This window comes from Apteryx rowi, unplaced genomic scaffold (genome assembly GCF_003343035.1).
Source record: "Apteryx rowi isolate R43461 unplaced genomic scaffold, aptRow1 scaffold_721, whole genome shotgun sequence".
Taxonomy (NCBI): Eukaryota; Metazoa; Chordata; class Aves; order Apterygiformes; family Apterygidae; genus Apteryx; species Apteryx rowi.
In genome coordinates, this window is record NW_020451007.1 from 76,128 (window position 1) to 93,600 (window position 17,473).

The following is a 17,473-nucleotide window of genomic DNA, read 5'->3' on the forward strand; positions in this document are numbered from 1 at the left end:
TATCTTTTTACTCTTTTTCATATTGGATTTTATCCTGACATAGGGCTTGTGTAAGACCAGCAAAGTCACAGAAATAATCCAAATGAGTGACTTTAGCAAAATTTTTCCAGTATAGTATAATGTGGTAATTTTTATGAAGGCAGAAGCTTAGAGAAGAAAACACAAAGAATAATGGGTCCTCTTGCATTGCACTGTAAAGAGGGGCCACAATAATCGAAGGACACCCAGCAGTCACCTTAGGCAAAGAACACAGGATAGTCAGTCATGTCGATGGCAACTAGTCGGGAAACTGCTTTATCTTAGTCTCCACAACAGTGCAGTCATCGAGCTTCCCAAATATAAATATGACATCCTAATTGTGTTATTCCCTCAAAATACATAGTCCTACATTACATCAGTTAAAGCACACAGGAGAATAAACAAAACAGTAACTTTCAAAGCAGACTATTTCTTTTCACTCACTGTAGAAAAGCAAACTTCAATTTTTCATAATTTACTTTTTAATGTAAAATTAGTAGATAGGATTTTTTTAAAGGGTATTTTGTTAAAAAGATCTACATTACATGAAAATTTTACTACTTCATCAAATTAACTTCAGTTAGGAGCAAATAAGTCTGAGACTATGCAAAGCTGATAAACAATAGAAATAGTGAGTCTCAAGGATAATTGTATGAATGGCAGTTCCAATATATTATTTACTTTTATCAAATATATTTATAACGTCATTCCTGTGCTACTTGTAAACTAAAAGATCCTTCATAATGGTGAAAAACAAAAACGTTCATAGTCCTTTACTCAGATTGATCAAAATATTACATTCTTTTCCTTTACTATTTTGAGCACACATTCAGAAATACAGTCTTTAATAGAATAGTGATTGTGCCTTCCAACATCTCAGTACAGACACAAGAAAAGTTACATGTATTTATGTGGGGAGGGTAGTTGTATGGCCACCTTTAAGTGTTTCGGTACTTTTTGCTTGGCACAAGCCCTATGCCAGGAAAAAAAATCCAACAGGATACAGGGCGTACTTTCCTCTTTGACCAGCAATTCCTTTGTCCTACAAAGACTGTATTCGGCAACTCTCTAGGTGTCATTTTCACTTTGCCTGTGGTCTCTTTCAACCAGTAAGGCAGCATAAAGCAGCCTTTGGGAATCTTATATTAACTAGAGTCTTCTGCCCTTATGTTGTATGCTCTATTAAACTGCACTGCTAGCCACATACAACAGTCTCCCCATACTTCCCAGAATGGGCTATACAGGGAAATAAGAGCTATCAGTAGCTCTGCTGGAGAAACTAAATCAAGGAAATTGAAAGTATCAGGATTATTCAGAAGACTTTCTCATTCATTACATGCCAATGATGAGGAAAGAACATAAATGTTCCTGCTCATAATCTCTGGAAAGAGAAGGCTCACATTTCACATCTTTTTCACTATATGAAAAAAGAAAGCTCACCAGCTGCTCAGACCACAGACCTCTCACTATCTCCTTATTAACCAAAAGGTGGTGCTGGAATAAGTCCTTCAGCTGCATAGTTCCACTCAAGAAATATCACAAAGTGCAAAGCAGGAAGTGAATCCCCTTAAAGTACTTCCACAATTCCTCATCATATCTTTGTTTCATGTCTTTTGTTTTGACCTTGGAGCAGATGGACCTTTTCTCCTTGAATTGGTCAGTGTGTCAGCACTTGTCTCTGCATTCTTGAAAGGGCATGTGTGACTCAAAGTCAGGGATATTTTTTGCTGGCAGAGGCCCTAAAGAACATGCACTGAAATCACACTTCTGCAAACACAAAACATAATTTCTAAATCAAACTGAAATGGACATTAAGATTTTTAAAAAAAGACATACCATAACGAGCACTGTTGAAAGTACCTGCAAGAGTCTTACATGAAGAATTATCACCACCACAGATTCCACATTTGTCTCTCCTTGCCTTGGAATTCAAAACGTGATCACAGCCAGCTTGCTACAAGAAATACAAAATAGGCCTGTATCATTCAGCCCAATGAAAAACAATGAAAACTAAAAACTGTAAGCTACCCACCCCCCAAAAACATTTTTATTCACTGTATATATCAAAGGACTATCTCCAGCTCCTTGGCAATCCATGAAAAGCCTTTTATGTTTTTGGGTGCTGTGATGTAAAACACAATAGTTCAGTTGTACTAAGAAAGTGCAATGCAAATACACTTAGTATATCAAGAAGTATATAAGAATACATTTAACAGTATATAAAGATTTTGTATAAAATATTAAATGTAGTGTAAAAATCTTAAGGCATGTTTACTTTAAAAAGTCTTAGAATTCTCAAATCAGTAAGCATGTGCACATGGTCATCAATTCTTTTATAGTCTGACATTATTGCATAATAAACAAAGGAATACATGGAGACTGCAGTTAAACTAGAATAAGAACACTTCTTTCATTTATATATCTTAAACTTCCTTTCATTTTTTTTTTTCTTATCATATGCAGGACTGTTCTCTGGCATTTCCTCTTCGCTATTGATTCAACACTGTACAAAAGGCTCCGGTTTCTCTTCATCTTTAAGTTAGTCAATTTCACTGCACTCAGCAGTGCTACCTAAAATGGACAAAAAGTCTTGAATTTTTAGAATACATGAGCTTGCCTCTCCTGATATAATCTTGTGGCACTTCTCTAACTTCTATCAGGCAAAGAATGCTGAAATGATCCCTTTCAATCGTCAGTTCCTCCTGATTTTGCAACGAAATCATAAATATGTAACCTATATACCCTTGAATTTTCTACCTTTTTACTTCTTTTGTAGCTGAAATATGATGGTAATGAACACACAGTGTGCTTTATTCCTCCCTTTACACCGATTTTATATCAGTTTCTCTCTGCTCATTTCAACAGTATCAACCTTCCCACACATCAGGCTTAATGAGAAAGGACTGTGGGTTTTCAGATTCAGCTGTATGTTCATCACTTAATCTCCTCCATCTCCAGATCTTTAATTTGGTAGGGATCAAAATTTACTTAAATGAATTCAAAACACCTTGCTTTACAGATTTTCAGTAATGGTTGCTTGGATGTATATTTAATATCTGTTTTACCATCTCTTAAATTGATTTTAATAATTAATAAGTTTAGATTTAAATACCCTGCATAAGCCTTGAACACAAAGGTCATTGGTTTCTGCTCCACAGGGAGTACCATCAGCAACTCTGTCCTTCAGCTGATAGTAGGAAGTTGTTCCAGAAACTCGGCAAAAAAGTTTACAGCGATCTTTCATAGAAACTGGAAAGAAAATCCAACAGGTTTTTTTTTTTGTCTGTTTTAGGACAGAGTAAAGTAACATTTGTATTTACACAAATGTATTTATACAGCAAATATGTTTATATAGCAAAATAAAGTAACATTTGTATTCCATTAATTAAAAAAGTTTGTAATTACTTACTACCACTATATTTTGGAAGCCAGCGAACAGCAGAGGAAAGACCATTGATGTTAAAATGTTTGCCATCAAATTCAGAGCACTGTTGTTCACGGAAATCTTTTTTGCCCTTTGGACAGGAATCAGTATTACATGATCGAAATTTCATCCTGCGGCCAACACAGTACTTTCCTCCATTTCTTGGTCTAACAAAAATAATTAAATGTAAAACACTATCTCTCAAGTTTCTAAAATTGCTGTTTTTCAGTGGGAAATGGTTTGAGCCACTGATATAAAGGAGAAACTCTCACACAACATTTTTTCACAGTCTTTTATTGACTGTTCACACACACACCTACACACCCCTCTTCTCTTCCACTGCACTGTGCATACATTTATACCCATGCAAAGAAAATAAAAAGTGAATGTTAACTGCTACCACTGGGAGAGGAGAGAGAATCAGGCTATTAATGTCTATTATATTAAATACAAAGTAGAATAAAAAGGTAGCAATCTGTAAGATCCATTTTTATTTTTCTTATACTATTTTGCCCTGGAAAAAGCACTGCTAACTTTCATGCTTCAGTAGGGTCTTATTAACTTTGCTGTGATTTCAGACCTATTTTTGTAGAAGTAGCACTTCTCTCAGTAATTTGAAATTACTGAATTGTTTTAAAGAGTGTCAAAGAAAGAAGACAGAATGACACACTTTTTGGTAGTCTTAATATTGTTTTCAGTTGTGAGATCAGAAGAACTAAAAAAGGAAAACTGTGGAAAATAGCCCATTTACTCTAAAGTCTAAAATATTCTTTGAAACTGCAAAAGCACTTTCTAACTGTTATCTGTGTTATCTCATTGTCTTTTGTTACAAGACAATGAAACACACATTGCATTTTTCAATCAATGGATTTTTTTTATTATAAAGGAAAGTTGTAAATGACCGCTGTAGCCAGTGTTCCTTGTGAACATTACTGGTAACAACGCTGTGAAAAAGCCTGACATAAAAGCAAATCAAGTGTTTCATTAGAAAGATTACCAGGGAATACATCTATTTTCATATTGCAGCTCATGCTCCAGAGAAAGCATCTCAATATTTAAAGAACCTTTCAGCATTTAGAGTAAAGCTGGAAAAAAGACCTACCGAAGTAACTCTTTAGAAGTATCTATAAACGTGAATGGTATAGCTGAGACAAAAGTAATCTAAAAGTCCTCTGCATATTAGAGACTGTAGACTTATCTCTGTTTTCAGACACAGATGAAACAATCATTTATTTTATTGGTGCTTCAGAGCAATTCAGCAATTCATGCAACCATAATACCTTCATTTTGTTCTGAACTAATCCATTAAATTGTAATACTTTCATTATACTCTAGCATAAAATACAACAATAAAAAACATACTCTGGTCTATTACATAGCCTGGTGGTGCTCTTAATTCCGCCTCCACAGGTTCTTGAACATGAGCTATAAGGTCCCCAAGGTCCCCATTCTCCATCTACAGGACGTGTCTCCATTTCTCTGCTCACACAAATTCCATGGCGGCAGTGCTGCACAGTTGAGAAACAAAATAAAACATGTAAGTCAATCAAAAGGTTACTATACCTTAGGCAATAAAAGAACAATATTTAAGAGCTCAGTACTCTTAACTAGGGTCAGGACATTTTCTAAAACATGCAAATTCCTTTAAGGCATCTTATGCAGTGGCCGTACTTTTAAAAATGCTGTTTAGAATCCATTGTTCTCTGTGAAAGCTAATGAATACTAAATAATTCTTTAGATCTTGTCTCTTTATTCAAATGCCTATATGAGCACCTCAAAATTCTGATCTTAAATTCCTGATACATTGTCATGCACAAACTTCAAAATTAGATTACAGTAGTCTTGTATGTACGAGAACCTTCCAGCTTTATTAATTCACGCTGGTAAAGAACCTGAAAATGTATGATAATAAATCACCAATAAATTCAAGGTGTTTTAACTAAATAAAAGCTAAAGCTATAGCTATAGCTAAAGCTAAGCTTTTTTAGCTTTCATAGATAAAGGAATTAGCTACAGGAATTGCTTGGAAAAAGCAGACATTTTCAGACATTTTAGATCTTCTTCAGATTATGCTTCTACTCGGACTTCTACAGTTATAACAGTATTCCTATTAGAATAATTTTACTTTTTACTACTAATTTAATAAATTTACTGTTACTATTAAAACTTAATTACTATTTAAAGAAATAGTGATTCTCAGAGCAAGATATTATATTGCAATGTCCATGTGTCACTTCAGATTTGATTTCTGCTGAAGACTTACAGGTTTTCAACTAAATAAAGCTGGCAGAAAGGTACAATTTTCATTTCACCTTTAAATGTAATAATGTAAACACCTTTACATTATTAAGAAGACAAAGACTGCCACTCTGTTATATATTCTGTTGTGGTCACGTCAGTTATGAAACTTCACCACCCTATATCTGTTAGCCAAAGTCATAATTTTTAAGAACTTTCCAGAAAACGAAATAATGAACTTCCTGCTTCTCAGTATTTTCTTTCTAAGCCCCCAACTCTGCACATATCTATCCACTTGAGCAGTTACCCAAAAAACAAATGACTAAAAAGTCTAAATGAGAATCTCATGATTGCTGCATGTGTGACTTTTTCCAAAGAATCTGCAGGAATTACGAGCACTAATCCTACTGATGACTTACGACAGTTGGAATTCTAATTCACTTGTATGCTTTAGAAAATCCCAAGTGATATATTCGATCACAACATACTAGAATAGTTTACATACTAGAACAGACTATTTACAAGATACTAGAAAATGTCTACATTATAACTCCTGCTAACTTCTGTAAGAATGTGTTCTCGACACTGTCCTCGACTCCAGCCGCCCTCTGAAACATCAAAGACATACACATCTGGACACAAGACACTGAGCAGGATGGCCTACATGGGGTGAGTGATCATACCCAACACAGAGAATTTTCTATTTTAGATGGCTGTTTGCAAACTCAGGATTAAACTGGTAATCAGATTTGCTGTCAGGAGCGAATTCCCTGAGTCATATTGACAGAGTGGCTTATTCCATCTTCCCCTGCAGTATGTACACAGATCAGTTGCTAGAATTGTCAGAACAGATCATATCAAGTCAACTGCTTATTATCTCTGAGCACTTATGCTTTGCCTTCTCTGTTCTCTGTGGCACAGAACAGCTTACTATCATCCTGAAGTCTGAAACACTTCTGTCTAACTGAAGTATTTGGCACATAAAACAATCTAAGGACCTGTGATACACAGAAGATAAAATAATCTAAGGATATCATCCATCCTTCTATCTTTAAACTAATTAAAATGTTGCATAGAAATTCTCATTAGAAAAATTCTCATTATAGGTTTACAAATTTATTATAGGAACTATTAATTAATATACCTTTTGCTGAACACACAGAAATGATGCACACAATCTTTCTGAATATACCCGAATAAGCAACATGTAGCTCCTGGGCCCAGTATTGCCCATATGTTCTGTGGTTTTATCACTACTTAAAATAATTCCTAAAGCAATTGTTTTTAAATGAGTATATGTTACTATATTGATACCTATGCTCACATGCTAACAATCATTTTGCTCTCAGAACAGAAATTTATGATATAATCAGATTCATTCTGAATCTGTCAGAGGTCTTAAGCCAATTTGGTGATAGAATAACCTACTTGTATAGTTCTTGGTCACACTGATTGTTCCATATCAACTGTATCTTTTAAGCTCTAAATACCTTCCTCCAGCTGAAAATATGACCATTCAAGGAAAATTTTGGCCTAAAGCAAACACAAAATAAAAACTAGATCTACTTTGTCATAAAACCATTGAAATGATTCAGCAAATTGGCCAGATCATCTCTTGTTTGATGATAAGAATAATGCTGTAACTTAAAAATGAAAAGACACCATTATTTCACTGGGTATCTGCATCGTACATTGTATCATTTTCTCACTGCAGTGTTTAGTTTTGTTTTGATCACTTTTTATCAGATGCATTCAGGGTACCTTTGTATCCCAACTTTCTAATACCTTTAAGAGGTAGAAGAACCACTAACATAAAAAATATGGCTGCATTATATCAAAGTGTAATGTAAATACAAGGAAATATTAAGATCCTGCATTTCTAAGAATTATCATTAGCATTTGAGGAAATTTATAAATACAATCAGCTGAAGATTCTAAATCCCACTTCACAAAATTAATGCTGCATCCAAATAGGAACTAGGACCTAGAGTTTATGTTCTTCTTCCATCCACAAAAAACATTTCAATAACTTGAAGGAAGATTTCAGGAACAGAGAGTTGTACAATGAAATTTTATACCTACAGCAGCATTATTTTCATCCATAAAAATGCTAAGCACATGTTCACATCTGGGATTTTAACAGCTTATTCAACAAACTTGTCTCAGCTATTATTTGCTGCATTTCTACAGAAGCAACATGATGTCACAGTAGAAAACTCAGGCACCAGATGCATTCCAAATGTTCCTTTGTGCTTTCCTGAATCATTGCGTTACTGAGAATATTCTGATAAACAGAACACAAACCTAAGTATAATCACCGACAAGTTTTTTTTTCCTATATACGTAAAGGCAAATATAAGGTATTGATCATGTAAAATGGGTATCTCTCATAATTCCAAACACACTGATTACAGCAAGTGGTAACTCTGCTCTAGCTAAGGTCACCTTTTCTGTCAAAAAGGCAGCAATTTTGACCCAAATCCACATGTAATTATTATATCTAAGGATATGAAAGGGAGGGTTAATGATCCAAATTTGGGATCAATGGAGCTGCAGGTATGCAAATTCGTATCCCCTAATCACCTGTTTACAATAAGCATTTTGACTTGCACATATGGATCAAACTCTGGCTTTGATAAACTGATTTCAGGTACTCCCAACATATCTCATAGTTTTTTGTACTTGCTAATTTTCCAGGGAAGCAACTTTGGAAGAAATTATTGAAGTGTTAACTGCCAAGTTATGGTTAACCTAGACTGAATCAAAGTGAGAGATAGATGCATGCAGAGCAGGACTAGAGCTCTTCTGAAATTAGGTATTTCTTATAGAGCCTGATACCACTAAGGGCAGGAAAAGGACTGACTCCAAGTGTACCCTTACTCCTCACATTCTCCAGATATGCCAGGTGTACATATATGGTTTTTGGAGACCTTGAGGCAAAGATTTAGACATTGACCCTCAAAGGCCAATAGAACAAACTCAAAAGAGCATAGTTTGATGAGTTGGAGCCCTGTGTAGCCTTGCAGAAGAGGGAGGTCACAAAAAAACAGTCCATTTATTTCCAGACGTTGCTGGTAGCTACTTCTAAAAAGGAAAGGAGATGACTGAATAGAGAAGAAGAGTATATGAAAGAAATGAAAAGGATAAAGCCTTGCAGGAGTGGACATATGGGCCTGTATTTTGCCTTCCAAATATCCAGCTATATTGCTCTGATTTCTTTTGTCTTATGACATATGATTTCTTCACTCCTGATACCCAGCCAGGGCCCTAAGAATATGGGCCAGAGAATACTACAGCGAATAGCACAAAAGAATAGCACAGAAAGAGAAAGCTATAGTGGACTGAATGTGGGAAAGCAGAATGGGTGTACTTGGTGCCACGAAACAGACAAACAATAAAGGCAGAAGAAGGCCAGTTCACTCTACAGCAACTGGTCTGTAGCTAAGGTTGAGCACAGACATTCTCAAAGCAGGCACCAGTCACAAAGAACTGGGAAAAGAGTATGAATCTTAGAAGTTATGTACATTCAGCACGTAAACCAGTGAGCAAGGAATGAGAATAAGAACACCCACTCAGATAAATGCAAAATGTTCACAAATCTCAGAGCTATCATTTCTGGCTGTATTCATCTCTACGGGGTGTTCCCATTCAGGCTCTTAAAATGAACGTACTACTAGACTCCTCTCTGCATCAGCTGCTGCAGATTGGATGTAAAGAATCCTTCTGTTGCATATTAGGCCTATGTCTGCTCTCCTGCTTGTTCCTATAACACACATACTCCTTACAGCCTTGCCACCTCTTCCTTCCGAGATAAGCTGGAGTGTGGAACCAGGAAGGCAGAGCTCAAAGAAAAGAAGATCAGAAGTGAGGACTATAGCAAGAAATAACTGTGAAAATAGAGGGGTTAATAAAATGACTATTCTGGACAGAAGAAATGGAGTTTGGAGAAATATCTAACTGAAGCTGTACCTACAGCATCTCAGGTCTCTCTTTCTCTCTGTAGTATGGATTCTCAGAGCAGTCTATATCTATCACTCAGATGACATCAATTATCTTCAAAATATTTTAATCAAATTTTCAACATTTTCTTTTTTTTTTGCTGTGAAAAATCTACATACTTTATTTCTGCCTTGAAATACTCCCACAGAAAACTTTATTTTCTGAAATCATGTGCCATCAGAAAAATATTTCACAAAAATCCCAGTTTATAGCAAAAAGTCTTGGTTTTAGCTCTCAAGTATATTTTACTCAATTTTTACTGCTCAAAAGACGATCTGCTGCTTCCCAGATGGTTAACATATTCCTCTATCATTAATAATATCACCCAACTCTGTGTTAAAATCCATCAGATTTTTTCAGACCTACTTTACATACATATATATACACACAATGAATTGTTCTTTCAGGTTAACTATCTACATGTATGTCATTCATGAGGTAGTCAAGCAATGCAATGATTTTAAAAGAAATCAATACATGGGTAGAAACCTACAACCGGAGAACAACAAACATACCTCAAAATCAGAGATTAGTACTTCTTTACTGATCAAAGCAATCCTCTTTCTTGGTCTGCATCAGCATTCAAATGTTCCTGTATCCCTCTCCTTATGTGGCTATAAATGGACCAGGATAAAATCTTAATTCACTTAAGAGCTACTCTGGATATTTTCAGAAACACTAGCTCAATATGTATACCATTTATATCTGCAGTGAATAGAAGTAATTAACATCTCTCTCTCTCTCTCTCTCTCTCTCTCTCTCGCACACACATGCACACACGCACACACTGGCGCATCCTTTGCGATCAGATTGATATTTGTATCGTGTATTTCTTTTTGCTACTAAACAGATTTTTCAGATTTCTCTGGCATGTTTTTTTAAGTGGTGTTTAAGCAGCAAACTGTCATTATGTGGAATACTGGGACAGCAGGTAAGAACAGTCCTCTGGATGAAGAGTTCTCCATTAGAGAGGAGATTGCCAAACCAGCTTCACTGGCTCCAGGACATGGAAAAGTCTGGGTTACAATCAAATAGTTGCCTCCTAATCTGTGCCTTCTAAATTCTGAGGAATGAATGGAATAGGGGCATATTTGTATTCTGCCCAGGAATCCAGGAAGGATCAAATGCAATCCTTCTGAGTATCTCAAAACAGAAAAAAGGAAAAGGAAAAGGAAAAGGAAAAGGAAAAAGGAAAAGGAAAAGGAAAAAGGAAAAGGAAAAGGAAAAGGAAAAGGAAAAGGAAAAGGAAAAGGAAAAGGAAAAGGAAAAGGAAAAGGAAAAGGAAAAAAAAAGACTGGGTACTTGGTAATTTTACTGTTATTTTCATGGCAAAAAGGCCTATTCTAAGAGAGCGCCATTCCTGAAACATTGATGATTTCACCAACCATTCTGGATTTGAAGCTGTTCTTTTTGCTCAGATGATGTGCATTACCACCTCTGTCAAATGAATTACCATTATTGGAATATCATGTGAAGTACACTGCTAAACACGGTATCACTTCATTACACAGAAGACATGACTGTGAGCTGGAATTTAGCTGAGGGTGAATATATGTAAGATGTGTTTATATACTTCCAATTTGGTTACACAAAATACTATAGATATTTCTCTCACACAGTAAAATGAGCTTACTCCTTTTTTTTTTTTTAATTTGGTTCTCCACAAAATGACATAAAGTACTTTCTGTGAATGAGATGAACCACATTGTGAAAACTCGCCTGCAGATTTAGACTGGTGAACAAATCTAGTGAATCTAGAGAGAGAATTCTACCTACTAACATGATTTTGAATTTTTTTTTATCTGAACAAAGGTATTCAGCAGGCCAAGACCTGAATAACTCTCCAATCTCACTTCTTTTTTTGGAATAACAAGAAAGAAAAAAAAAGAACAAAATCTCTTATCCTCAAGGTGAGGAGAGAACTTTTGTACTATCCCAAACCACAAATGCAAATAAATTCCTTGCTACAGAAACTCTTGAATGGAGTGGTCTCCCAAAAACTAAAAGAAACAGATAATGAAAGAAAAGAAAGCAAATGAAATTATAACCCAAACAGATAATACTGATAGCCTGTTGGTCTACAGAAATTTCAAAGCACAAGGAACTTCTGTGTAGTCTAATACAACCAGGAAACCTAAGAGTAAGTAGAAGGAAAAGATCTATTCTAACTGTTCACATTTCCTAAACATCTATCAAATTAGCTGCTACCTGGAATGTGATGGAAACAAGGGCTACAAAGGTTATGAGTAGGAAATTGGGCCAAAAAAAACATTCCAGTATCTGTCGTAATGGAAAATAACTCTCTTCTCTAAGTATCGTAACATATAGGGGCCTCCTCTGACATCCAGATCCTCACTGCAGCATGTAAATATTTTCCTTACTATGATTTAGTATGTTTTTTGTTTATATAGTTTATAGAATTACATGAAAAATGACAACTCTACATATTAAATTCATGTGGCAACAAATGAGCACGCTATCTCAGACTAACCATGTGGCATCATCCCTTAACTCTGAAGATACACGCAAACTTTGATTATAGAGACAAGAGGTGAAAAAGCACTAACCATTTAATATTTTCCCACGTTGTTGTTCCTCCTGACAAAAATAAATTTTGTACAAAAACTGTCTTACAGTTAAATCATATAACTGTCTTTATGAAGACAATCCAGGAATATATATCTTTGGATTTAATAATTTCTCTCAGAGAGAACCACCAGAAATGTTTTCAAGCAACGACGAATGTAGCCCTATAGTCTGTAGAAACTCACCACTGCAAAACTAGTAATTGTTCTCACATGGTATACCTACATATATTTACTATTATTTTCTCTCTGAAGTATTAATTAGGCCAGAGTCTAAAAGCTGCATCCTCTGCTTCAGAGAAGGTCTGTGTGATGTTAGAAGAGCTGGCAGATGCTTAGACTTCCTGTGGACCTTTGTGAAGCCCAGAAAGCAAACATAAAAACCAGTGATGAGACACAGTGTGAATATCAATGGAGTGAGAAACTGCTCTCAGAGACAGCAGAATTACTACATCTGGGCCTGAGCATCGAGACCTGAGCACTGAAAAAGAGGAGTAGGAGAGAAAAAATTTCAGACACTTTGGCAGAAGCCCAACAAGCAAATATAAATTAATTTCTGCATATAACTCTAGGGTGAACAAAGTACAGTTTGAACAGATAAAAATACAGATAGTAAATTGTAATGAAAGTGAAATGGTTTTCTATTTTAGGAATTGATTAGAAGAAATGTTAAAATCCCCAAGACAAATATTTTCTTTATTCTCTACTAAGTCATTGAATTAACTGAGGCTGCATTTTCCCTTTATTGTTATAGGAAAATGCTACCTGTACCTACAACTAATAATATATATATATATATATATATATATATATATATATATATATAAAGAAGTCACTGAGCTCTACAGGTGTGTGGACCATGGGATATACCAGGCATAACTCTATTTCAAAGAGCTTGTACTCTGACAGATTGGATATGGCAAGAACATGCTCCATTAAAAAGCACAGGCACTCTGAAAAAGCAGCTTGTTCATTCACTTGAGTCTTTTATACTATTAGATTTATTTCTTCATGTACTTTGTGGAAGGACAGATACAAAGCCTGTTATATCACCATAGAGCAAAAACCACTAACCAGACACATGATCTGCAGAAAAATAAAAGATCACCAAGAAACATAACTCACTGTAAATCTGAGCTTAAAATGCTTATGCTAAAATTACAAATGTCTTAAGATATGGATCTTTTCTGTATTCACCACAGCAAGAATGCTGCAAACACTAAATATAAGTATTTAGCAAGCTGGCAAATATTACTTTTAAAAACTAGTTGCTATGTCTTATTCCTATTAAAATCAACAGAAACACGCTTACTGAGTTTGACAGGAGCTGTCCCTTACCTAGGAAAAGATGACAATTTGTCGGAATAATTGCTGTTCTTTCTTACCTCTTTCAGAGGTAATGACTAATTATCTCTTCACTTCCTAGAGAAAACTGTTTGGTTTCACTGCAGTAATTAATAAAGTAGGTTTTTGTATACTTATATAAAAGAAGTGCTCTGATGTTGTCAAATTTGAGCAAAGTCAGTTAAAACTAAAGGTTACATGTGAAGTTCAATATAAATGATGAACTTCCTTTCTTTTCAGTGTCTGACTCTGAAAAATGGGTTAAATGTTATATCATCAGCTGCACACATAGGACTCAATCTAGCAAAGCTTCCTTTGCAGTCTTCAGAATAACTTTTACTAATTTTGCAAGACAGAAAAAAAACATTTTTATGAGACACACTTTAATTACTAAACTTTTATCCAGTAAAAACAGGATTTTCAAATTCCTCACTATTTATGCTTTATCAAATACAGAAAAAGACAAAAAGCAATCTGTAAATATTAAAAATTATTGGGGGAAATTTAGTAGTAACTGAATTAAATGTAGTAATCTATTATACATAGAAATCAGATCAAATAATTTAATCGTCTCATTTAATTGACTACAGAACTATATCCATAGATAAAAATTAGCTTTGTTCTCGTGGCCCCCAAAGCTGCCAAAACACACTACTATCAAAAGCAGCTCAACATAATAAACCCATCATATTTATGATAATCACTGTCATATCTGAGCACATCAGAATCTCTGAAATATTTATTTTCACAATCCCCTGACAGTAAGAAAATACTTCTGTTTTCTGGTAGTGAACTGAGACACAGAGAAGCCAAAGACTAGATGCACAAAGAACTCAAGCACTCGATTTCTGTTCACTTCCCAAACTACGTGCAAATCCAAAACTACAACCTTCAAATCCTCACTGTTAACCCTGAACTCAACTAACATGCACAAATACTTCTGTTTCTATCAAGGTTCTGTAAGTAAGTGCCTTGACTATATCTACAAACTAGATAATCAAGACCATATGGAGAGCCCAGTCCTCAGAGGACAGAGACCAAGGTCTGAATTCAAAATAGTGCCAGATGAAGAAGTAGTGAGCTGCCATCTCCTCACCCAAACACTCTTTACCAAACAATCTAATGAGAAGGATGTAGGAAACCCAGCTTCCATTTCCTTTTTTTGTCTGAAAGGATTCAACCCATACCTCACACAGCCAGATAGAGACCTACATAGTAGCATGTAAGTGAGAAGAGAGCTCCCAGCTTTTAGCATTGAACAGATCCACATATCTTGAATTACGTTAAGAATAGACAAGACAGAATATGAGTGTGAGCTATATGTGGTCAAGACACTTACTGGAATAAATGAAGATGTATCAGCGCATGCTTACATATTTTGTATGAAACAGTAGCAATACACAAATGTCTATTTAAGTTAGGAATCTAACTGAAAGACTCCCTCTTCCCAAATTAGTACCTTAGGTACAGGAGTACACTTCTACTTATTTAGTTCTAGTTCAGTGGAACGGCCTCAACAAGACAAATTGGGGCAAATATGCTTTTAGGAGGTCTTGTCTCCAGGAAACTCATCTCTGGAGCATTATTGATGGGGAAAAAAAAACTTATGAATTTCAAACAACAAAAGGGAGAGAGCAGCTTTCCTCTGAGATCTACCTGTTTTTAACAGTGTGGCATCTTTAAAATTTTATCATTATTCTGAACAGACAACTTACGTTACTTATGTTACAACATCACATTAGTAAGAGAAACTTTGCAACTGAAGTCAGGCTCACATGATCACTACACTAGAAGTGCAGGATTGCCACATAGCAAGCATTGATCTTTCTTATCTACATCAGTGACTTTGTCATATGCAAGCACTGGGAAACAAACAAAGGCTTACCATTCCCACACCACAAACCGTTCCGTCAGCCAAAGGCATGTGCTGAGTACGACAACCCCTGTGAATTCCTTCTGTGCTTGTGCACCATAAGCGTTTGCATTGTTTCTGAAAAAAAACAACAACTGCACTTGTAATACTGTTTCGGGCAATGATTGGGATATTTGTATTGTTTTTCCTCCTACTTTTGGTTACGTTTGCTACTATTTTTCACAGATAGAACTATACAAAAAGAGAAAAAGGGATTTTGTGTAAGGCCAGACAGCAGAAAGGAATATTTTGAAACTGATCTGATTAGAAATAGTAGATAACTTCATTTCCTAATTTAGTAGATAGTTTAGACAATAAAAGTGGATAATAAAAAAGCAAGTAAGAGATTACAGCTGTTATTATGTAGCACAAAGTTTGAATGTAATCTCCAGACAAACAAATAGGCGGCCTAAAGAACTAAGAGGAAAGCCTCCTTTTGAAATTGTTAAAAAAAATCTTAATGGACAAATCAACCCTTATGTATTACAAATATTATACAGTAGTGTTCAGTACAACATCTTCAAGTTTTAGATCCTGCTTTACTTTTTTATATTATTCCCATAAATCCTGACTCCTCCTAAACAGAACTTCATTGCACTAGCAGCTCATTTAATTCACTCTGAATCTGATCTTAAACTCTGTCCTCTAAACAGCTCCAACGAGCCATGCAATGATTGTTCTACAAGTAGGTCCAAAATCTAACCGTGTGTGACATCTTGATAGTAATGAATGAAGTCATGTTATATTTGTATTTTATATCTCATTGACAAACAGGCCCCATTCAGTTTTCGATTGTTTTATACATCTACACCATTCTGTACATAGTTTTCTTTCCAGATTCCAATTTTGCTTGAAAGAAATTTTGGGTTGTTTAAATATACAAAACAGACATTCTAACAGGCATGAGAAATATGTTCTGACTCTCTGACAAAGTAGAAGTAATCTATACTTTGGAGCAAATATTTGGACCAAATATTTGAAATAATATATTAAGTTTAAATTCATAACTTATAAAAAAGTGCTCTGAAGAAAGCAAGTAAAAAAGACCTGTTCAATATAACATTGTGGTTGTAACATGAAAATTAACAATTGTAAAAACTACTGAAATAGTAATAATTCCTTTTCTTCTGATGCAGGAAGACTTAATTTATACAATTAGAGATTTTTAAAGGAATCATAATCATATTTACAGATGTGTAAATCAAAGTTAATTCATCCTGCTTGTTAATTTATGTATTTCTAGCATATGGAGCTTTAAGTCTTCTACTGAAGTTTTTCCCCTTCAGCAGAATGAAATCTGAACTTTGACATACATCAGGATAAAATTATTCCTAAAAATGGAGTTCCTGAGATTTCATCACAAAGCCTACCTTTCAGTAATTATTTAGTACCTATTAAGCATGAGTTTGTGCCTTGTTCACCTACCAGATAGGGGCATACTTGTGACCCAAGACCAAACATAAGTTCACACTGCTTATTAACATCATACATTGATCCAGGCAGCTGAAAGGAAAGATCATATATTCTTCCACTCGGTTTGTCCAGGAGACATTCACCATAACCAGTACTATTGTAAAAACAGGAACAAAATGTGAATTAATCACTCCTAATTGGTTCATTGGAGGCCAAATCACAAAATATTTACACATGCATGTCTCAATGAAGTTAGTTATGGGTTTGTATTAATATTATCTCTTAATTCCTTCCCATAAAAAGACTTTAATTAAGTAAAAAATAAATAAACCAGGCTATTGTTTTTTCCTCCAAATACTTTGTCATCATTCTTTCTATACGTCTTCTGCAAATTGTTTCTTTTAACCAGAATTCTTCATTCACAGTGCTTCCAAAAGGCTTTGCTAAAGACATCTATTTTGACCTACTAAAATCATACTAAAGACTTCTTCAATACTCAAGGCCACAATACTAAAAAAATTATGTCCTTAGCTTTACATA

The 17,473-nt window shown here is 35.0% G+C and overlaps 1 protein-coding gene across 1 annotated transcript in view; it reads right to left on the bottom strand.

The window, feature by feature from the left end:
* ADAMTS20 (ADAM metallopeptidase with thrombospondin type 1 motif 20) overlaps positions 1-17,473 on the bottom strand; it is a 110,308-nt gene that overhangs the window by 57,628 nt on the left and 35,207 nt on the right. Inside the window, exons 10-15 of the mRNA XM_026087587.1 lie at positions 16,946-17,087; positions 15,494-15,598; positions 4,805-4,950; positions 3,428-3,609; positions 3,131-3,267; positions 1,855-1,972 (exon numbers count right to left, since the gene is read on the bottom strand). Of these exons, the coding sequence (XP_025943372.1) occupies positions 1,855-1,972; positions 3,131-3,267; positions 3,428-3,609; positions 4,805-4,950; positions 15,494-15,598; positions 16,946-17,087 (830 nt within the window). The remainder of the gene's footprint in view (positions 1-1,854; positions 1,973-3,130; positions 3,268-3,427; positions 3,610-4,804; positions 4,951-15,493; positions 15,599-16,945; positions 17,088-17,473) is intronic.